A 24,536-nucleotide genomic window follows, 5' to 3' on the forward strand; every position below is an offset into this window, starting at 1 on the left:
TTCATTAAGAAAACAACATCCGGATGCGTAATTATTGCTGTATATGTTGATGATTTAAACATCATTGGAACGAATAAGGAAATTCAAGAAGTTGTGTCATACTTGAAGTAAGAATTTGAAATGAAGGATCTTGGAAAAACCAAGTATTGTCTGGGTTTACAAATTGAATAAAAAGAATGTGGAATATTTGTTCACCAGAAAAATTATACAGAAAAGATCCTTAAACGTTTTAATATGGATAAATCAAATCCTTTAAGTACTCTAATGATTGTTAGATCATTAAACATAGAAAAGGATCCATTCCGTCCACTGTGAAGATGATGAAGATATTCTTGGTCCAGAAGTACCATATCTAAGTGCTATCGGTGCCCTTATGTATCTTACAAATTGTACAAGGCCTGATATATCTTTTGCCGTAAATTTGTTGGCAAGATTTAGCACATATCCAACAAAGAGACATTGGAACGGAATTAAACATATATTCCGTTATCTACGAGGAACGACAGACTTGGGACTTTTGTATTCAAAAGATGCTAATCCAAGTATAATTGGTTATGCCGATGCTAGATACTTATCTGATCCACACAAGGCACGTTCCCAAACTGGATATGTATTTACTCGTGGAGGCACTGCAATTTCTTGGCGTTCACAGAAACAAACGCTTGTAACAACTTCATCAAATCATGCGAAGATTATTGCACTACATGAAGCAAGCTGTGAATGTGTGTGGTTAAAATCAATGAGCCAACATATCCAAATTTCATGCGGATTATCATCTGACGAGAAGCCTGTGATACTCTATGAAGATAATGCTGCATGTGTAGCTCAAATGAAAGAAGGATACATAAAAAGCGATAGAACTAAACATATTCCTCCTAAGTTCTTCGCATTCACCAAGGAGCTTGAGAAGAATAAATGTATTGATGTTCGTCACATTCAATCAAGTGAAAACTCATCAGATCTCTTCACAAAGGCACTTCCTACGACAATATTCAGAAAGCACATATATAATATTGGGATGCGCAATCTAAGAAATTTGTGAAGAATTGTTCATGTCAACATGAGGGGGAGTTTACGTGACTGCACTCTTTTTCCCTTACTATGGTTTTTATCCCAATGAGTTTTTTCTAGTAAGGTTTTTAACGAGGCAGTACAAAATCACGTAATGAAGACATCATCGTATCATGATCATCATCACAAGGGGGAGTGTTGAAAATATGAAAAATATTTGTGTTGAAAATTATAATGTTGAATGTTGAAAATTAGGTAAAATTAGGTGTTGAATATTGAAAATTAGTGTGTGATGATGTATGTAATGATAAATTGTTTTTGGATTGTTTTCCAAAGAAATCCTATAAATATGTCTCCATTTGTAAAGATTTGATACAATTGAGTAGAGAGAAAAATATTATAAAGTGCGTAGTTTGGTAAATTTTGAGAGTTTGAGATTTTTACTTTTTACCATAAATTTTTACTTTTTCACAACAGTATAGTCCTTTTTATAATTAATAATTGCTACTTTATTTAAAATCGTAAACACGTGCTTAATAGTTTTTATGGTCTGATGTGGTTAATATTCTAATATTTAACGTTGTAAAATCGTAAACACGTGCTTAATAGTTTTTATGGTCTGATGTGGTTAATATTCTAATATTTAACGTTGTATTTGGATTGAAAGATTTATATAAAAAGAGTTTCAAATGATTCAATTTCGTGGAAACTTGAAATCTATTACATAATCGATTGATAAATAAGTAATAAAATGTAGAGGAAAAGATTTCGTATCAATGGATTTCAAGAATGCCTAAACAAGTGCGAGTGATTTAAATCTTGGGAGTTGATATCCTTTTATTCGAAATCATATGAATTCGGAATTAAATGGTTTCAAATCTTTTGAAAAATTCAAACACAAGGATTGATTTGAGAAATATTTTAAAAGGTGAATTTGAAATAACATTCATCTTGGATGTATCTATTTAAATTACACATATATGTATTAGCAACTAATGAATTTGAAATCAAATCGATATATGAAAAAAGTCAAATACCCTCATAAAATTCATCAATGAAATCAATTTGATTTAAAATCTATGGATTTGAAACTCAGCTTCAAATCATCTCAATCAAGCATAACTCTAGTACACATTTTAATCACAATTTTGAATTTTAAATTCCTACTCCATCTAGTCATTTGAAATTGAATATGAAATACATGATGAATATATAAGCTTTAAGGAATGAAAATTAAGATGAGAAAATAAGGAAAAAAAACCTCAAAACAAAAGCATCATAAGAAATTTGGTGCTCCAAAGGCAGTATGGGAAAAAGAGGCGCTGGACACCCTTGCTCCCCAAGTGATGGTTTCGGGTGTCCCGGTGCCCCGGGTTCTGCCTAGAACTTCAAGGCAGAACATGGGAGGGTGGGTGGGTGTGCCCAAAATGGGCGCCCCTGCTCTCCAGCTTCTGTCCAAGAATTTTTGGAACATAGCAGGGAGTTCGGGGAAGCCCGCTGCATGGCGCGGGGCATCTCTGGTCCTGTTTCATGAACATGTGTGAATTTTCAGCATATTTTCTGAATCTTTTTAGTTCCAATGATGCCCTTTGATTATATTCTTAGGACTTTTGGACCAAGAGACACTTCGTATGATTGAAACAGACAAACAACACAAATAAGAGAATCAAACTTTGTTTTAAACACTTTTTCAGATTCTCTTAGATCTCATACTCATATTCATATTGAATTTCTTCTTAAAACAAAGAGAGTTTAATTATATCATTTTTTTGCTATTGAATTTGTGTTTTTCCGGGCAGTAATCACAAGTGAAGTTATTGTATCTTGACTAGAAGATTGCCAAATATCAAAGCATCGAGAGCTTAACATCCAAAAATATATATATTTTTTTAAAAAATATTGTTAAACATTAACCTGAAATTATTTTGATTATTATCATCTTCAAGATTTTCTACCAATAATCAAATCATCGGATACTAATAGAACCCAAAATATTAGTAAAGTCTCTCATAATTAATTAGTAACATAGATATAGATAAACTAAAATTCTGGAAAAATTTAGGATTTTGATACAGTAAGTCTATTTTGGAATTTGATCTTATAAATTATCAAAGTTTGATTTTGATCCAGTAATTTGCATTTTTTCGTTTAATTTTTCTCTGAAATACTAAATCAGATGAATATTTTTTGTTTAACATTGATTCTCTGTCACGTGACTCATATGACGCAAATAAAACGCATGATATACATTAAAATTCATCTAAGAAAAAATAAAAGAAAAAATAAAACAAAACGATACTTAATATTCAAAATGAGAGTAAATAAAGCTTTAGAGTAGATATATTTTAATATATATAATATAAATTTTATTATCGTCACTCGTGTCATGTAGGAGAGCATCAATGTCGAATATGTAATATTTGTTGGATTTAGTGATTTAAGACAAAAAATAACAAAAACAAATATAAAATTATTTTACTAAATGAAAATCAAATTTTGACAAGTTACAAAACTAAAATTCAAAGCATGTCAACTTAAACGACCAAAATCCTAATTTTCCCAAAATTATACTTTAAATTTATATTAAAATTTAATGTATTAGCATTCTTTACGTGCTGACAGGTACTTTGCCAGTAAAAATAACCTTCTACACTGAAGTAAATAATTATATATGTAACTTCAACAAAAATAATAATTGTATTTGTAAAGTTGAAATAAAATATTTGTGTATTCATAAAAACAAATTTTTTAAAGAAAATTGAACACTCAAAATTCCAAGCACATAAAAATGGAAATTATTATAATTTATTATACATATTAAAGTGAGGAGCAGGGTTTCACGTTAATCACAGGCGAAACAGTAGCAACATTTACAGAAAACAAGATAAATATTAATTAAATTTAAAAATGAAAAATTAATTCAAACTTAAAGTTGGGAAGCTTCGATAAATGGAAAAATGATTAAAAAGTCCCGACCTATCGCTATCAAGTCACCAAGTTATGTCACTAGGACGTCTTATTGTGTCCCGTACATATAATTCGTACATATTTCGTAAATTAAAAATAACAAATACTTAGAAAAAAGTTTGCTGCCAAAAATCAAATTATGATATTTGGACCGCTAAGATTCGAAATATTGAAATTCATACGCATCAAGACTGCGTTTGGTTGAAAGATAAAATAAACTAATGATTATTTATTAGTATGTAAATGATAAGAAAAATGATTGTGATAGAAATGTAATATATGATGTAAAATAGTATTATGTTTGATATGATTTTTAAGTACGAGATAATTTTGAATTTTTTGATTAAATGACAAAATTGTCTTTCCCCTTTGACGGCGGCGGCGCGAGTGGTGGTCGGCCGGCGGCAGCGGCCGGCCATAAATTGTTGGACGGCGCCGATTGCGGGATGCCGTCGGCGGTGGTTGGCCGGCATCGGTGATCGGCTGTTGGTCGGCTTGCGGCGGTCGGTGGCGGTGGTGGTTGGTGGGCGGTCGTGGCGGGAAGTGGTGGTGAGTTTGAATATAGGAAAAATGTAAAATTGGAAAAATATGATGAATTAAGAGTTGGATAAATAATCCTAGGGGTGAGGAATGATTATTTTATCCCATCTAATATAACTTAATCATTCATAGTAGAGATTGAATTGGTTAAATAATCAATCGTACCAAACAAGGGATAAGGTGGGTTAAAATTCATAAACCCACCTTATCACCCCTAACAAACACTGCCTAAAACATTTAACAATGTAATATATGATAATATTATTACAAATTTAACATAAAAATTAAATCCTCAAAATGAAGTATTTTAGGAGAAAAAAACTCCATATTCATCCATATCAAAAAATATCTCCTATTAACTAATAAAAATAAATAAATAAATAGATTTAAGAAAGAAATAAAAAAAATTACAAAAAATTTATTTCTACAAGTAAAATATTTCTAAAATTATATATTTATAAAATTGGTTTGGTTTTTATTTTAAACTTTGAACCAAACCAGTATTTTTCAATTTGATTAATTTTAAAATTGATCCAAATTGTGATCAACTAAAATTCAATTTGGTTTAGTTTATGTTCACTCTTGCCACAAGTTATAATTTCACAAAAACTCTCGTGAGACGGTCACATATCAATTTCGTGAGACGAATCTCTTATTTGTATCATTCATGAAAAAATATTACTTTTTATGCTAAGAGTATTACTTTTTATTGTGAATATCGGTAAAATTGACACGTCTCAAAGATAAAAATTCGTGAAATCGTTTCACAAGAGATTTACTCTTGTAATTTTTGACACACGGTTCTATAATTGATAAAAAGCTAATGTCATATATTTGTTTCTCATATGTGACAAGAAATGCAATTGGAAAGGATGGTGGAGCAGTAATTGCCCTACTGGATAACAATCAAGAAATTAAAAAAAGTGAATTTTTTTTTCTTGAGGACTAATTCACATATCCAGAAAATTTGATATTTGGTCAAAAATCCTATTTCTATATATATTTTTTCATAATTAAAATATAAAGTTAGGAATTTTTTTTTAAAAAAATTAATGATATAATGCAATGATTGTCCCAGTGTCCACGGGCTTGTTTGTATGAAAACAAACACCCAACGAATGAACAGCCTGTAATCCTGCATCTGTCCAACCTTCAATTTTGCTTTTTCGATATTTGACATCAATTTTCCACAAATTTTCTAACAACCAATTATTGCACTAAAATATATAAACCCATTTATGATTTTCAAAAGGTAATATTTTCCCACAATAATGATCTTTGATTCCTGCTAGCAATAATATGAATTATAAATCTCCACCCGACACACAATGCCGAAAAAGAAACCACCTTTTAAATTTCCCATCTTTCGAAATTTTCGTTTCTTGATTTTGCAATCCAGTTCATGTGTGCTGCAACATTGAATTTTTCTTGGTTTTCTCACTGGGTTTTGTTTATGAACCCCCGTTTTCTATGTGGTATTTACAGCTAGTTTGCTAAACTTGGGGGGTGCATCGGGCTTCGTATGTGGGGGAAATTTGACTTAGGATCGTGTTGCACCTCCATATAATGCGCGCGCGCGCGCGTATATATATCGGCAGCATTGTAGTGTTTCGCCACTAGTGTACTCCTAAAATCCCCAAAATACCACTTCACGCTTCACAAATCTCAATGCCCATTTGTTGAATTTTCAATCTTTTGTGGATTGTTTATTGTGAAGGTTGAATATTTTTGTACATTTATTTAAACCAAAGATTGCTTTCCTTAAGCTTGAAACATTTGGCAAGTCAAGATACAAAGAACTTGGAGGAGTATTCGGCTCTTGTGGTGGGGGCTGCTTTGTTTTGTTTATGCGTTAATATTAGTGTTATTTAGAGTTCTGGAGCCATAATCAAGGAATGGACGGTGATACTGTGAAGATTTGCTATTTATTTTACTAGGTGCACTACCAAATTTTCAACCATTTCAATTCCTCGGGTCTCCCTGTTTTCCATTGGTTTCCCATTATTTTATGGCTTAATGATTTGTTGGCACACCAAATTAGCTTAATTTGGAATCTTTTGGTGTTGGGTTTAGTGTGGTACCAAGTATAAAGACTTACTTATTTGAGTATAATATGTACCTTACTGTGGGTTATCCCCCTGTTTTGCATGGTTTAGGGAGCGAAACTAGGCCCGTGAAATTGGGTATTTGAGTTCATTTATAAAGGGTGGAACCATTCAGTTTGGGAGGATAGTTTACTTGTTTGATGTAGGATTCTTATTTCACGAAAGGGTAGCTTTTTCTGAAAAAGAAGAAATGGCCTGTGAGAAGTCGGAGTATGATATTTGGTTGAGGAAGCCGCTGAGTGTTAAGGAAAGAAGGGAAAATTTCTTATGGAAAATGGGATATATCGAGAGTTCTAGTGCTTTGGATGAATCTGAGGAAATGGGGTCGGAAAGGGTTACTGAATCTAGTGGAGCTGTTTCGAGTTCTTGTGGATTGTTCGATTCCAGGGATGGTGAAAATTTACCGTTTGAAGCACGAAGATCGAATAGCGAAGCAAGTTTTTCGGTGGATTATTCGGACCAGGATTGGTTGGATGATCTTGAAGAGCCCAATGCAAACATTGAATCTGTTAAAGAATGTGAAATGGATCAAATTCAGGCTAGTGTTGAAGAGGGTGGAATCATGGATAATAGAACGAAGAAAGCTATGAGGTGGTGGAGACATTTGACACAGAAGATGAAGAGAAGCCAAGCTGTTAAAGCATCAAATGAGTTTAAAACATTTGCTGATTCACGAAGCTCAAGTCAAGTTAAAATCAAACAGAACGGGAAGCGGTGTGTGGAATGCAGTGCTGTCTACGCAGGACAAGAGATTAATGCTCATAATGGCCTAATTTGGACCATGAAATTTAGTCCTGATGGCCAATACCTGGCTAGTGCAGGTCAAGATGGATTAGTTCGTATCTGGCGTGTTGGCTCTCTTGATGTTGATTCCAATACTGAGAAATGCAGATTTGGCAGCCAAGATGTCGACAAAAAGACCAATTCTATTAAGAAAATGTCGAGCCATTTATCAATCATCATCCCTGAAAAGACTTTCTTCATTGAAGAGAAGCCAGTGCGGACTTTCCGGGGACATAGCAGTGATGTTTTGGACCTTGCATGGTCTAATTCTAATGTAAGCGAATCGCTGATGTTCCAGTGTTGTACTTGATATTAATCTTATTTGTATCTTATAAAGATTTCTTATATTCTTTTTTCCTTATTGCAGTATCTTCTATCGTCATCAATGGACAGAACAGTTCGATTGTGGAGAGTAGACTCTGATGATTGCCTCGGTGTTTTCCATCACAGCAATTATGGTAATTATCTTCTATGCTTCTGTGATTCTTTTATTTTTTAAACTTATTATGTTCCATTGCTTGAGAAATTCTTGAATTTTTTCAGTGACTTGTGTTCAATTCAATCCTGTTGATGAGAACTACTTCGTCAGTGGTTCGATAGACGGTAAAATTCGAATTTGGGGAGTTACGAGTGGGAGAGTCGAGGATTGGATAAATGCTCATGATATCGTGACCGCGGTATCCTACCAACCTAGCGGAAAGGTGTGGTGCTATATACGTTGATCTTGAATTCTAATGAATTTTTCTACCTTCAAATTGTGTAAAAGTTTTCCCATTGTTTCTTACAGGGTTTTGTAGTTGGTTCAGTTTCCGGTACGTGTCGTTTCTACGAAACATCGGCGCCCGATGAGTTGCTGCTAAATGCTGAGATAAACTTTCTTGGAAGAAAGAAATCATCTGGCAACAAAATTACTGGCATCCAGGTGTGCATCATCGATCCCAATTTCCTGGTATTTTACATTTTTATGGTCCTTGTTATCGGCTAAGTTAACATATGCATCTTTCGTGTTCAGTTTCTTAAAGATGACCCTCGAAGAGTGATGATAACATCAGAGGACTCCAAGATTCGAATTCTTGATGGGCTTGAGGTTGTCCGAAAATACAGAGGTATAGAGCTCATTTGAACATATATATGATATTTGAGCTGGTTTTCAATTAAAAAAAATGAACTGCACTATTATTGCCAAGTATAGCCGCAGACGCTCGGTCTTATATTTACATATGATTTGATCGGTGAATCTTGATCATTACAGGCTTGGCAAAATCTGGTACTCAGATGTCGGCATCATTTACATCTGATGGAAGGCACATCATATCCGTGGGGGAGGACTCCCGCATCTATATGTGGAACAGTGATGATATATCCTTCCGAACATCGAAACAAGCCAAATCTATTCGTTCGTTTGAGCACTTCTTCTACGAAGGTGTGTCTGTGGCCATACCCTGGTCAGAGTTCCACACAGAGCAAAACCATGGCAGTTCTAATTCAGGTTTGGCAACAAAGAATAACCAAAGTTCCCCATCAAGGTTGTGGGATTCGGAACGGTTCTCCCTAGCAAATTGGTTTTCCATGGATGGTTCGTCCAAGGGCTCGATAACATGGCCCGAAGAGAAACTTCCACCATGGGATTTTTCCTCCGGCGAGCAGGATTGTAAGCCATGCAACGACTACGGTGATCATCATCTTCATCAGCACAAGGTTGACAACCATAGCTCAAGAATGATATCCTCTACATGGGGTCTCGTTTTCGTGACAGCCAATTGGGATGGCACGATCAGGACGTTCCACAACTACGGACTCCCAATTAGAACTTGAGAGTCGGTATTTTCATTGAAAATAAGACGACTGTTCATCCGTTCAAATTTTGACCGAGGGAGGATCAGTTGCAGAATAAATATGGAATTGCTTTGTATGATCCCCTGTTGGGAAGTTTGTTCAAAATGTTCTTCTGCATTTCAGTTATTTTATTTCTGTATCAGCAGAAGGCCATGAAGATTCTTGGCCATTGTACTTTTAGGTCATGGAAACAACAAGCTGTTCAGTTTTTTTTTTTTTTTTTTCCCAAAATTCAAATGTAAATGACATATTTAGCAGAAATGATAATAGTTAATTGCTTATATATATATTTCAAATATTTTAGTATAAATCCATTAATATTTTTTGACTTTGATGTTGTGATAAGTGCTTCATATACTTCTAAATGAGGATGGATGATCCCTAATGTTTGAGAATGGCTTTAAAATATGAGTAAATTAAATAATTATAAAAATATCTACCTTTTACAAAATTATTCATGTGGGGGCCTTCCTAAAATTCTGTAAAGCCGGAGTACCTTTATCTAAATAGGTACATATACACTTGGTCCACTTGATTATCTATCATAGACAAAGAAAGTATAGGCCAACATCCCATTCCAAGAACAAAAAATAACATTTGAACACAAAATGTTAGTCATGACATAACTTTTAACTTGTCGCGAGACGGCCCACGATTGCACGACATCGACTTATAACAAACACTCGGTATCCATCTATAATATCAAAATGATTAACTTAAATTGTTATAAACCATTTCAAATACCATTTGAAAACAATGTAGGACACGGATGACACATTTCTCTTGCACTTGTAGAAGTTTTCTACTTGAGAGTTGTTGGCTCTTTCATTTTGGTGAGGTTAATTCCTTAAGTCTTCCCTTATATTTACTAATATTTGACTAAATTTTTAATATGAAATAACCCCGGAAATTTGACTAATTGGACCACCGGTTTAAATAAAAGCCCATCAAATATTTTTGGGTATTTTATGGGACAATGACAATCCAGTTAATTAAACAACTCGGACCCGAGTATCACACGGTTCACTTCTCCAGTTTAACTGTCTGATTTTGAAAACTATGGTTCCGACAACTCTGTTGACTTGATATCTGTGTTTTCCCTACTGAATTTCTATGGGACATCCAGCATAACCTTGGTGGTGGATGGTGCATGTTGATCGTTGAGAGCCGAGGGTGCATGCAAAAATTGATAACGTGGAGCTCTGGATCTGACAGAAGCCGGATTCTTGGTCTTCAAAAGCAGCAGATTCGTTACCAATTATCATTTGGTGCTTTTAAATGAAATGATAGATGTTGGGAAAGCTTCCCATAATGAGTCTAACCTCACCCAACTTCTGATAAGTAACGACTGCACCTGAGGTTCAAAATACTACAAGAAAAGGCAGTAGAACCAATGCTTTAGACCTTTCAATCCCACAAATCGATCAAACACCACATAATTTGACTTGTTCTCAACCTGGAGATCAAAATTATTCCATGTACATTGGATCAAGCTCCTTGACGCCTGCCTAGAACCAAACTATGGAATTTGCCCATACCAAATCACAACACTTCGAATTCCCAATTTTGTCACTCCTACAAGCTCAAGGAGCTAGAAAAAGACAGTGGAACAAGAAAACTTGCTGGTACACAAGAAGGTTAATGCTTGCAGGACAAAACCGCATTGGTGAAGATCAAATTTCCAATTGTGATTTCAGTTGAGAAGAAACACATGCCATGTTTCAATGGTGATTTTGCTCCTGCATCAGAAGTCGTACAGGCTAGTGTGCATTGGAAAACTGCTAGTATATCTCTCCAAAACGTGATTACAGAATGTAAGGCTTTTACCAAGGTTTGTTCATGTTACTTGAATGATTAATTCATACTCATATACTAGATTTTTTATGAGTATTATTGGAAACTAAATGTAGAGCACATGAATCATGCTGTTGAATATAATGCTAACCAGGATCAAAAATAAGTATATGTCGCAAAAGGGATGGTTCATAAATGGAGAATGAAAACTAACTACAGGTCACAAACACCGGATTCAATATTGTGGCCAGCCGAGACAACCGACAATTAGATTAGATCTGATCATATGATGTAACAGTAATACTAATCTATGCATCTACTGGATATATACCTCTCCACAATGTTGACAGTCCATATTCCTTATCTTGCATGCTTAATGTTCTACTTGACTTGACTAGTGAATTCTTTCACTATCTCACATGTAGCACCTTTATAGGCCATAACCTAAAACATTTCCAACATTTCATAAGCGGTATTAAGTTTTCTAGGATCAATAATTGTACCCACTGGCGCAACAACATGGTTTTCTGAGGTATTGTGTGGTTAGAAGAAATATGAGTTGTACCGTTACTGTAAGATATAGCTTCTGAAAAATGACTAGTGTCTGATTCAAGAAATTTTAGCCTCCAACATTATCATCTTATATCAAAACTTAAGCCACGCACATTAATTAAGACATATAGTCTTCCAACAAGTACAAATTCTTCCATTGTAAACATTAGGACAGGTGAACATACAGTGTCTATCTCCCAATACCAGTTCAAAAATGGCATATGATTCAGAGACAATGATGTGATCATATTAAGAATATAATAGAATAGAATCTTTATGATTATAATTCCAACTAAACTGCAAATTTAACAATTGGTTAAATACAATTGAAAACATTTCCAACTAAACAATTTCGAGATTCATTTTTCCTCCCTGATCAAGAGTCAGCTCCAAGCAGTATACATGCTCCCAATTCCCAAATATTCCACTATCCCACTTTCTTGATCAAGAAAATTATGCTAAATTACATCAAAGTAATAATAAAAATAAATAAACAAATAAATAAAGAAGAGCGGGACAGAGACAATTCACTTATCTAAAAGTCAAAGAATGGATTGAAGAGATCGCAAGAAGATGGCGAAGGAGACACCATTGGAGCAGAAAACAGCGTCGATGGACTAGGTACGAACATGTTATTGTAACCCATCATCGAAAATGGGTCCGCCCCAGGAGAGAAAAATCCGGGCAATATAGGTTGCAGAGCTTCCGGCGCCGGAGATAGTATTCCGGGAACTGGACCCACTTCAACGTCGTCACTTTCAAGAATATGACACATGATATCATCAACACCAGTAGGATTACAGCTGTTAGCTGTGATTATTTCTCTATCTTTAGGAGATGCGCTTGTTTGCTCTATGGAAGCTATTCGAGCAGCCGGGGAGAGGTCCCCAGGTGCTCCGCCGGAATTTGCGGCTGAGTAAGCGTTCCCGGTTAGGCGCTGGACCAATTTCATGAAGTCGGTGACGGTGGTGTGTATGACTTTGGGAGAAACCGCGTAGATTATGACCGGCTGCCGGTCTTCCGGAAGAGAAGGTTCTTGCGGTGCTTGGCTGTGGGCTGGCGGCGGAACAGGAGGTTTTCTGATCTTGTGAGAGTCTTTGTTGACTTTGAGTACGGCGGGGCGAGGGCCCTGCAGCTCCTTTCTGGGCGGTGGCCTGTTCCCGCAGCCTGCGCTGGCGGAGAAAACCTCCGGAGGATCCATCAACTACGATGTGAGCTGGATTCAAAGAAATCAGCGTCGTCGCTTAGCGCAAGATCAGAGCATCATTGTGAAATATCGCTGTCATCTGAAAAGAAGGGAACAGTGTGAAACTCCAGCAAAGTCACCAGTTGCCACCGGCCACAATAAATCAAAATAAACCCACCTTTTTAAAAAGTTTTAACATAAATTTAGATTTTTATTTTCTAAAACATAATATATATATATTATATAACATAAATTTAGATTTTTATTTTCTAAACCATATATATATTATATATAATGTTGTTAGAGCACCCACAATGAAGTGTTAAATAGATGTTAAGAGTGGGCGTTAACGCCCACTCACAGGAGAGAGAGAGGCGTTCAGTTGTTTGAACGCCCCTCTGTCAGTTTATTTTTTTTAAAAAATTGGACAAATTGCGACGGTTTTTTAAAAACCGTCGCTAAACATCCGTCGCTACTTTGTTGACATTGAATTATTTTAATTTTGTTTTTAAAATTTTAAATTTTGACTTTTTTTTCGATTTCAATTTCATATATTTTTGCTATTTCAATTTCATATATTTTTAAAAAAGTTAATATTATTTATTAAAATTAATAAATTTATTTTATTAAAAATTAAGATGCTCGTTAAAACTAGAATAATGATTTAAATAATGTAAAAATATATTTAAAACATATTTATGTAATAAGTGGACTGTGGGACCCATATATAATGAGTTTGAATGTTAAAAAGAGTGTGAGTAAAAGAGATATGTTGTTATAATGTATGTGGCAGTGGACCTCACGCTTTTTGATGAGTTGATGAGTGTTATAACACCCACCCATTGTGGAAGCCCTTACAAAATATAATAGGTTTTTGTCAAAAAAAATTTATACTAAAAAAAATAAATGTCAATTAAATTATATTTAATAATGTTTCAAGTTCTAATATCATTAATTAATTTTTATAAAATAATAATATTTTTCATTATTTTATATATATTTATTTAAATATATTGATTTTGAAAGAGTATTAAACACAAATATATTAACATATTTATATATATGATTAAAATAATAATTTACAATAAAAGATAATACAAATATTTGTTATTTTACTAAAGATAAATTAATTCGAAAAAACTTAAATCTACGACGACATACAATAAATATAAATTATATAAATATTACAATTTATTAAATTAAATAAATATTATAAGTAAAAATTTAAAAATATTATTGGAAAAGAAAGAAATATTTTAAAATTTGCTATAATATATTTTTGAAGAAAAAAATACTAACAAAGTTATTATTTTACAATAATGTGTTACGATACTTAAATAAATGTTAGAAATAAATAATCTAATTAAGCTATTTGTCAACATATTTATGAAAAATTATCTAAAGCAGAAAAATAAATTTACCTAAATTAGTTTGAGTAATTCTCATGTGAGACGGTCTAATAAATCTATATTTACGGGACGAGTCGATTCGATCTATATTTTGAGTAAAAAATAATATTTTGATATAAAATAATATTTTTCATGAGTCGGTCGGGTAGAAGATTTGTCTTAAAATCGACTCACGAGATTGTCTCATAAGAGTTTTTATGAAATATTTTTAATATTTTCTTTTATTTAATAAAATAAAAATATATAAAAAGATATTATATGTTTATATCAATATTTTTTAAAATAATTTGAGGATATATTAAGCATTTTAGAGTAAAGAAATACATATTAAGTGTAATATATTTTTTTTAGATGAATGCATTAATCGTATCATTTAATTTAATTTCGGTTTCGATTTTAGATTTTATGTAACTTTAATATATTAAGTTCTTTATACTCTCTAAAATATAAAATAAACTATAATTTTTTTATATAATACTATATTTTTCAAATTTTTAGTGAAGAATGCCACCATGACTTTTTGGTATATTGAAGGTCTATACATCGATATTATTATAATTTAGTTAGAACTTATTGGGTTAAGTCTGGATGAGTTAGAGTAGAACTCAAATGAATGACTTTATGAGAAGTTTTCATGCTTCAAGATTTCGATGTTACGTCTCTTGATCTGGTTGATTAGATTAACCGTAAAAAAATGATGTTAGATCTTTACGGGTAATATTGTCTCTGTTGGAAACATGGCCAACGGTAAGAAAATTGTAAGACCGATCTCTCAGGTATATGAGACATCAATAGCAGATAGACACACGTCTCGAACTCATGGGCCTAAAAACGTGACCCATTAGCACCCAAATATGTGTGATGCAATCTACAATGCCACAAGTATAAGAAAATAAAGTTACTTCTTGGCTAACATTTATAGCTTCTGATCATAACAATTGATATCATAACGAGGTCATGAATTTAAGTCTCCGGGTTAGGAATATTGGGTTAAGCATGGATAAGTGAGAGTAGTACTGAGATGAATGACCTCTTGAGAAATTCTCATGCTTCAAGCTACTGACATTGCATCGCTTGATCTGGTTGGCATGTTGGCTGTAAAATAGTAACACCAAATCTTAACAAGTAACACTATCTATGCTGGGCATATGGCAGACAGTAGGGGAATGGTAAGACTGATCTATAAAAAATACGAGACAACACTAACAAATAGACATGTATCTTTCCGAGCTCATAGGCCTAATAGCCCAACCCATTAGCACTCAAGTAAGTGCACTATGCACTATCGCAATTATAAAGAAATAAAGTTGTTTCTTGGATAATAGCAATAAATTTTGACCTAATGATAATCATTTGATCCTAACAAAAAATAATTATGTTAAAAGAAAGAAACTATCTCGAAATTTTCTACAATATATTTTTGAAGAAAAATATTTAAAAACATTATTATTTAATAATAATTTGTTACAATACTTAACAAAATTTAAAAATTAATATTCCAATTAAATTGTTTGTCAACATATTTACGAAAAATTACTCAATGTAGAAAAAAATATATTTACTTACACTAATTTGAGTAAGACTTATGTGAAATGTTTCACAAATGAAACAATCTCATAAGTATTTTTGAGAATTAGTTTTAATATTTCTTATATTTAATAAAATAAAAATATATAAAAGAAATTATGTGTTTATATAGAATATATTGAAAAATTATTTGATGACACATAGATATTTTAGAGTAAAAAAAATATGAAGTTTATTTAAAAAAAAAAAGTGGAGTGTGAATAACAATGTCTTAAATGCTTGTATTGATTGTATTGTTTTATTTAATTTCGATTATGATTTTGAGTTTGCGTTAATTTTATATATTTAGTTCTTCATGCTCACTTAAAATATTAAATAAACCGTAACATAAAATTTTTGTATAATATTACGCTTTTCAACTTTTTAGTTGAAAAATGTCATTGTGAATTTTTGGTATATTGATTGTTCATACATTGATATTTTTATTATTTTTTATTAGCATTATTATTATTATTATTATTATTTAATTAGAACTTTAGTATAAATATTTTAAAAATGTTCAAAAAATAATTAAAATTTTAAGTCAAAATTTTTATCTAATAAACGATATTTTTTATTTTTTGAAAAATATTTCTTTATTCTTCAAAATTTTGATATACAAATACTATATGGTTCTTTAATATATATTTTTATTTTTATTAATAACAATCTCATTGAATCAATATATCGAATGCAATAATAAATAATTCAATTTGAATGCAATTTGTTATCCTTACTTATTAAATATGATATCAAATAATTTATTTTTTATATAATAATTAAATATATTCATTATATCAATAATTTTAAATAATTATTTAAACGATCATACTTGCTAATTTTAATATTTCACGATTGAATAAAATATTAATATATATAATACGGGAGGTTTTCTATAGAAAAAAATGTGGGGGTTTATATTCTTTAATCATTATTCCCATAGTATATATCTATACTTTTATATAGTATTTCTAAAAATGAATTATTTTCGTAAACGATGCTCTGATGCACGAGAACATCAGACAATTAGGTGTCAACATAAAAAATGTTTCTATAATCCATTGATGTTCATCTATGTAGTTAAGGAGCTTTGAACATCCTTCAATAATGTTGATCCATAATTATGGGGTAGTTTATGGGTAGCTTCGATGCTACATGTGGGGGCAATGCCCCACATGATTTGGATGGACAAGATTCACACACATTGTGATTTTAAAAAAATTAGTGGACCCATGTATGTATGGCTAAATTTGGGCCCTTGATTCTATCATGGAGATAGTGCTCCTACATGTAGGATGAAATCAACCTAGTTTATGCTATATTTGGAATATTTTTTCTCTTACGATGTTATTAATTATTAGTCTTTATATCATTAACATATATATCAACTTTCAAAAAAAAAAATTGAGAAACTCACATGATCCAATGATATTTGAATAGGTGCAGAAACACTCCCAATGTAGCGTACAAAGTGAAAAAAAGATGTGCTCGAGCTAAGTCCAGGAATTGTTGGGGATGGAGTCCGCTGGTCGCTGCTCACTTTTCTTATTACACTTGAAATCTATGATAAACCACTTGTATTGAATACTAGCTCACTCATTCATGATTTGGTTGATTTCTTGATATAGGTGTGCTTTAATGCTACTAATAGGCCTAATGCTTAGGTTACACAATAATTAGACTGATTGTTGTTTTTCTTCAATGAAGCCTGTTTTTCACAGTTTAGTCAGTAACATCAAGCCCATGAAATTTGGTATTACAACGTGAATATGATGAAATGTCCATATTACATGTCTTGCAGACTTTTGCTGTTGATTCTTAGGCCATCCATGCTTCCATCCGACTATCAAAATAATTGAGTCATACCCGAGCTCCGACATGTTCAATGAACAGAAAGTCTTGGCACCTTCGAGTCAAAGTTGCCTCCAGACATTTTTTATGGCATCAAATTTTACCACGAATCTTCTCCATTACTATCATTCAATTCACTCGGAATGCTGGCCGGTGTTGATGGGGTATGATTTCTGTTTTCTTGATTTGAAGGAGTCAAAATAAAGGGGATTATGGTGCTTTGTCCGACCAAAGTGTGTTTCACAATTGAACTCACGTGTTATTTAAGTTTGATCATCGCAGATATGATTAGCAGTGCCGTCGGATTTCTATTGGCACATGCATGTGGAAAGCCATTAGCATGCGTCTACACATTTTGTGCTGTGTAACACGGTCTTGAAGAAATTAACGTCATGTCCTTCACTTTTTTGAATCCGTTCGACCTTGTTATATGGCGAATGTGGTAAGTCAAGGTCGGAAATTGATTATTCTAGTCTATTTCAAAGTCATAATTTCAAAAATGGCTTTCTTTATTACACATTTTACATTATGTCTTATTTAATTTTAAAAAAATCTTAAAATACCCTTTTTCTATGAATACACATGTTTCATTTTCGTGATTCATTTGTTTAATTATCAATTATTTCTCTTTAACAGTTGATTTAATATTTGTTCTGTTTTATTTAATTTATAATATATTAATTTTTTAATACTACTTAATTATATCAATAAACATATTTTAATAAAATTATGAATTGTTAGTTTGAATTAGTGCATACGAAACCACCAAGGTTATAATATTTTAATTACGATTGTTGCTAATCTAAAATAATATAAACAAAATCACCAATCACCATGGTTATGAAACATAATAATTACATCAATGTGAGTTTATACAAATATAAACAAAAAATCTGATAGTCTCAATTAAGTCTCTACTTTATTCCATGCTAACAGTTTATGAGTATGCACAACAAACCTTCAAAAAATAAAATGCATAACAATGATACTCGACAAAAGAATTATCTCAAATTGTCACCACTCTATGTCCAAATGCATCAAATTCATAAGATTATTCGAGAAATTGCAAAAATCAAATAAAGGGTTTGAGATAAAGAAATTGATGGTCAATAGAATTTAAATGATAGGGGATATCTATGTAATTTGATATGATAAAAAGACTATTTTGATAAATTAATTTAACTGAAGACTAAAATTGATTACAATAATTATGTGAGGTCTATTTAAGAAAATCTCCCTTAATAATATTACAATACAAACGACACACTTATTTATAAGTGAAATTCTCCCATATGAACGAATGAAGCGATTTTCCTTTTTTACCGCCGCCCAAAAAATTTGACACGTTTTTGACAAAATGCATCGTTTTTCCATTAAATAAAGTGGTCCATAAGAACTAAATACATGCACGAGGACTAAAAAAGTAAAAAATGTGAAAGACGTGGGTTTCGGAAAGCAACTTTGCCACAGAAAAATATCTATATATATATATATGCATGTCACTGTGTAAATGAGAGCTGTAGATGGTGGATAAGTTCTTATATGTTTCTTTCAGAGTTCAACTAGGAACAACAAATTTCCAAAAATGACAAGGAATTCGAGTAAGAAGCCTTAATATACATCACAAATTTTTGGCATCTTTTATTATTGCCCATTTCTATAGAACATTGCCGATCATTTTTGTGCAGGTAATGGTAAGTCAAGTGGAGCAGGTTTTGGGATTGTGCCAGAGGAACTCACAGAGGACAACTATGATCACTGGAAACTGTGCCTTAAAAATTATCTAGTTGGCCACGATCTCTGGGGTGTTGTTTCAGGAAAAGAGGCTGAACCAGATAAGTCACAAAAACACGAACATGAGGAATGGAAGAAGAAAAATGCACTTGCCCTGCATGCTATCAAAATGTCGTCTGGACCGGGAGTGTATTCGAAGTTTAAAGAAGAACGTATTTCTGCACGTTATGCATGGAATCACTTGGCTGAAAAGACACAGAAGCCACATGCAGTACATTTTTCTGATCATGAAGATGATAGTTCTATGGAAGATCATGGTGGTAGGCTTAAATCATTTAACACCGAAAACTGTCAACAGTTTGAGCCTAATTGTTTCATGGTTCTCCTTTTCGTTCATATGATTCAGATATTTTGTTGAATCTCCTGTTATTTTAATTTGAAAATGAACCGCAACAGAGGATCTGAGAATGCCTAGCATGCTTCTATTTTGTTCATTTTTTCCTCTTCAACTCACTTTAGTAATGTTTTTTTTTTCTTCAGGAAGATGTGAATACCTTGAATACGAGTCCTTGTACAAGATAATTGAAGCAGGTGATTTGAATGCAACATTAGATTTCCTTCAACAAAGGCCACATGGTGTGAGGGCAAGAGTTTCATCGCATAACGATACAGCTCTTCACATTGCTATTTTATCTGGGCACATGAGAATCGCAGAAGAGTTGGTGAAGTTGATGGAACCGAAGGACTTGGAATTTATCAATGATTACGGTGCCACAGCACTGTCTCTAACTGCTATATCTGGTGCCGAGAAACTAGCAAAGGTAATGGTAAGCAAAAATCAGCACTTGCTTAGAATGTCAAATGAACATGAAGATGGGCACCTTCCGGTAATTGTTGCTGCACAGTATGGACAGAAACATATCGTCCATTATTTCTACGAAGTTACGCCAAAGGATGAACTAAGTCCTGAAAAGGGAGAGAATGGAGCCACGCTGCTTAATTGTCTTATTACTGCTGAAATTTATGGTAAGAAAACTCTTTCTTACATGTCTTGTTCAATGAATACACCCCAACTTAGAAAACTTCAGGCATTAGGTGCATTCAGACTCATAATAGGAAATGTAAAAATAATATATAAATTGCAGACGAAGGCTTTGCATTGCATCTTTGATTTGCCTTTTTAATTTTGAGCCTCTACTTACTTTAGATGTTGCTTCGATGCTATTAAAACGGTATCCACGATTGGGTGTAACCCCTGACCATAATGGAAACCAAACACTCAGAATATTGGCTCATAAGCCTTGTGCGTTCCCTAGTGGAAATAAGCTTCTAATATGGGAGAAATGGATCTACTCCTGTAAGTGTGACATATATGTATGTTATAATTTTATCACTAGCTTCTTGTATTTCAAAAGGCTTAAGATTTCTGATGAATGATTTATTGTAAAACAAGGTGCAAGGATACATTCACCATGGGAAGATGAACGTGTGTCGCAAATTAGAAGGTGGAGCACTTCCAAAGATTACCGTATTGAAATTCGTGAATCAAGTGATGAAGAAATCACTGAAATAGCGCATAGAGGCCTGAAAATGAAATCTCAAGGTGATATAACTTTTTAAAGATGATAAATGATTCAAATGTAAATATTTGATGCTTCTCTAACAACTACAAATCCCATTTCACCTGTAAAAAGAGCAGTAGTGAGATTGTTGCACGGACTGGGGTGGAGTATTTTACGATGTATTGGTATGTATAATCAAGAATGCCTTTTTGTGTGTGTTTCATATAAGAAAAAGCAAGTTTGATTTTATTGATATTTTCTTGATTCAGTTCCAGATATCAGGCATATACATCACAGGAAATTAGTGCATGATGAAGCTGTTAAGCTCCTAACTTGCGTTTTCAAGGAAATGAAAAAATTGGACGTGTCACAGCTTGAAAAGATGGACATCGACAAAATAATCTACGATGCTATCAACTACGGAATCGTAGAGTTCATTACGGAAATGATAAAATACCAACCTGAAATCATTTGGAGAAAAGATAAAAAAGGAAGAACAATATTTTCACATGCAATCATTCTGCGACAGGAGAAGATTTTTAGCCTCATTTATGATTTAGGGACAAAGAAGAGCATAATGGCTCGTAGACACGATATTTTTGGCAATAACTATCTACATTTAGCAGCAAAACTATCACCTGCTTCTCAACTTGAACGTGTATCAGGGGCAGCTCTTCAGATGCAAAGGGAACTTCAATGGTTTAAGGTAATTTTCTTGATCACTCACATAGGCATGAGAAACTCCCTCTTCACACAGTTTCTACTTTGTTCGTACAGGAAGTGGAAAAGATTGTACAGCCAAAGCTGAAAGAAGAAATGAACGAGAACAATCGAACACCAGAAATGCTATTCAGCGAAGAACACAAGAATCTGTTCAAAGACGCGGAAAGATGGATGAAGAACACAGCCGGATCAAGTTTGATTGTGGGTACCCTCATTGCTGCGGTTATGTTCACCACAGTTTTCACAGTACCAGGTAGCACAAATCCTAAGGGAGTACCAAATTTATTAATATCCGAAAGACGTATCTTTCTGTGCTTTATGGTTTCAAATGCAATATCAATGTTCAGTTCCTCAACTTCAGTGCTGATGTTCTTGGGAATTCTTACGGCAAGATATGCAGAAAAAGATTTTCTCAAGTCATTGCCAACAAAGCTGATTGCTGGGCTTATATGCTTGTTCTTCTCTTTAGTTACCATGATGGCATCGTTTGGATCTGCATTATACTTGATTTTGCACAAAGAATTGGCTTGGGTTACAGTTCCGATCATCGTGGTCTCCACCGTTCCGATAGCCCTTTTCTCGGGTCTGCAGTTTCCTCTCTTGCTCGAGATGATATATAGAACTTATGGATCAGGGATTTTCGATAAACCGAAGAAACACTTGCATCGTTATTCAAGCCTAGGCCAGGAATATTCTAGCTAACAAAAGACGCTTAGTTTGGTTCACAAATGACGTTTTACAAGATATATAATAAATTTGTCTGATTTTGTATTTTTAAAGATAATAATGAAAATATTTCCTTAAAAATCAAATCAGAGGTATATATATATATATATGTATATATATATATATATGTATGTATGTAGGATCGAGCAAGATTTCGGTTAAACCGAATTAACCGACCGAACCGAGCCAATTCGGAAATTCGGTTAAGTTATTTCGGAAATTCAGTTCGGTTATTTCGGAAATTCGGTTTTCAAATTAAAAAAATTCGGTTATATGGGTTAATTCGGTTCGTTACGATTTTCAAAATTTTGAAATTGGTTAATCAAATTAACCGATATACTAAATATTATTATTTAATAATTTTTTATTATTTATCAATTTTTATATATATTTTAATTTTTAATTTAAAATCGTATTAATTGTGTTCAAACAAAACTTATACATTTGTGATGTGTGTGATTTTATGTTTTTATGCATTTGTATAGATGGTAGTGTTTAAGAAAAATTATATATATAATTAAAGTTAAATCACAATTTTTATACAAACTAATAAGTTAATTCGGTTACTGTAATGCCCAGAATTTTATTGATAAATTGCGATTATTGATTTATAAATTACTGTTATTATGGACGGAAAGGATCGGACCTGGAAAGACGAGAAAATACATGAAATGTGTGCGAGGACAGTACCATTGACGCACATGCGCGAAATGGGCAGAAGACCTCGCGCATATGCGCGGAGTGAGGGTGCGCATATGCGTGAGCTGTGTGAGGAACAAGTGTGAAGTCCAGAGAACCTCGCGCATATGCGCGGCGAGGGTTCGCGCATATGCGCGAGCTGTCGAGAAGCTTATCGCCGAGACCAGTAGGTCTCGCGCATATGCGCCGGTTGAGGTCGCGCATATGCGCGAGACGTGCAGCGTGAAGGAAGAGCCACCTAGCCTTCTCATGCATGACCTATATATATATATATATGTACGAATCCTTCAGAATTTCAGAAAAGAAGAATCGAGAAAGGCTCCTGAGAACTTGTGAAAAATCCTTACGTCTTTATATTTCGATCCGTCCGTTAGATTTTGAATCCGACTTCAGTACCGGGTTGCTATCGACGAGAGCTTCAACTGGACATCAGTTTTGTTACGTTTGGTTATTATTTGAAATTATGATATGGAAGGAATCAGATATGATTCATATATGGTGTTTCTGATATGTTAGACATCGTATAATCGAAACCGGATTGAATAACGGATACCGTATAGAATTGTTATGATTTTCTGAGTTGAATTGATTGAGATATGATATCAAATTTGTATCGTTATTGATTATGAGATGTTGGGATTGATATCTGATTGAGACTGTATTGCTGGCTATATTGAGATTGTGCAGTTATGCTGTTGAAACAGAATTTGGTTCAGTTCTGATTATATCCAGTATTGATCTGAGTTGTATATTGATACGATACCTTCGATATTGTTATTGCCAGATTGATATTGACAGGCATTGAATCTGAGACTTCGACGGAGTCAGAGTGATAGAAAGAAAGGTATAAATCAATGTTGATTCGGGATTGCACAACTCGAGTTTTATTCAACTTGAGTTTCCCAAAATCACATACTGAACTATATTGCATTGATATTTGCAATTCTTGATATTGATATGCTTAGTCTATTGATTTATAGCAGAGCAGGTGTCGAGTCATAGGCTGATGTGCCTAGTCATTGGCTGATGTGCCAATTCTTCGGCAGATTCGTCGAGACACTGGATGTTGGTTTATATCGATGTCGCTTAGGAGTTGATTCATTCCTATCGCTGAAATTCGATATAGGTGCCCATATCCAGGTACCGGGATCCCTATATTAGAAATGAGCCGAGTCTGAGATGACGAGTCTAGAGTTTTATTTACAGCTTTATATCGATATATGTCTTCTGATTTGATACATGATATTGATATATGCTTCATGCTTTGATATATGATTTTATCTGATTGCATGTTTACATTGTTTATACTGGGATGTATTTCTCATCGGAGTTATCCGGCTGTTGTCTTGTTTGTATGCGTGCATGACAACAGGTGGGGCAGGATCAGGATCAGGAAAAGGATGAGAGATTACAAATAGCGTGGAGATCCGGACTTATAATAGATGGCTTTTCAGTACTTGAGATGGCTACTGAAATTTAGTTGAAATGAATA

The 24,536-nt window shown here is 33.3% G+C and overlaps 3 protein-coding genes across 4 annotated transcripts; 2 read left to right on the plus strand and 1 right to left on the minus strand.

The window, feature by feature from the left end:
• The first annotated feature begins 5,642 nt into the window (after positions 1–5,642).
• LOC142549542 (uncharacterized) lies at positions 5,643–9,502 on the plus strand. The gene is made up of 6 exons (XM_075658531.1): positions 5,643–7,680; positions 7,774–7,864; positions 7,950–8,107; positions 8,194–8,328; positions 8,419–8,512; positions 8,659–9,502. The coding sequence occupies exons 1-6, from the start codon at positions 6,814–6,816 to the stop codon at positions 9,219–9,221; spliced, it is 1,908 nt and encodes a 635-aa protein (XP_075514646.1). The 5' UTR covers positions 5,643–6,813; the 3' UTR covers positions 9,222–9,502.
• Positions 9,503–11,923: 2,421 nt separating this feature from the next.
• On the minus strand, positions 11,924–12,947 carry LOC142549543 (protein MKS1-like). Its single transcript, XM_075658532.1, has one exon. It carries the CDS (start codon positions 12,787–12,789, stop codon positions 12,124–12,126), a length of 666 nt encoding a protein of 221 aa, XP_075514647.1. The 5' UTR covers positions 12,790–12,947; the 3' UTR covers positions 11,924–12,123.
• Positions 12,948–19,083: 6,136 nt separating this feature from the next.
• LOC142549544 (uncharacterized) lies at positions 19,084–22,466 on the plus strand. 2 transcript variants are annotated; one of them, XM_075658534.1, is made up of 8 exons: positions 19,084–19,201; positions 19,289–19,654; positions 19,875–20,360; positions 20,542–20,691; positions 20,788–20,937; positions 21,034–21,081; positions 21,166–21,602; positions 21,674–22,466. In XM_075658534.1, exons 1-8 carry the CDS (start codon positions 19,186–19,188, stop codon positions 22,319–22,321), a joined length of 2,301 nt encoding a protein of 766 aa, XP_075514649.1. In that variant the 5' UTR covers positions 19,084–19,185; the 3' UTR covers positions 22,322–22,466. The 2 variants fall into 2 exon arrangements, with proteins under 2 accessions (XP_075514649.1, XP_075514648.1); XM_075658533.1 differs by having other exon boundaries at positions 20,788–20,936; positions 21,021–21,081.
• Positions 22,467–24,536: the final 2,070 nt, after the last annotated feature.

Source organism: Primulina tabacum, chromosome 6 (assembly GCF_025594145.1).
Source record: "Primulina tabacum isolate GXHZ01 chromosome 6, ASM2559414v2, whole genome shotgun sequence".
NCBI lineage: Eukaryota > Viridiplantae > Streptophyta > Magnoliopsida > Lamiales > Gesneriaceae > Primulina > Primulina tabacum.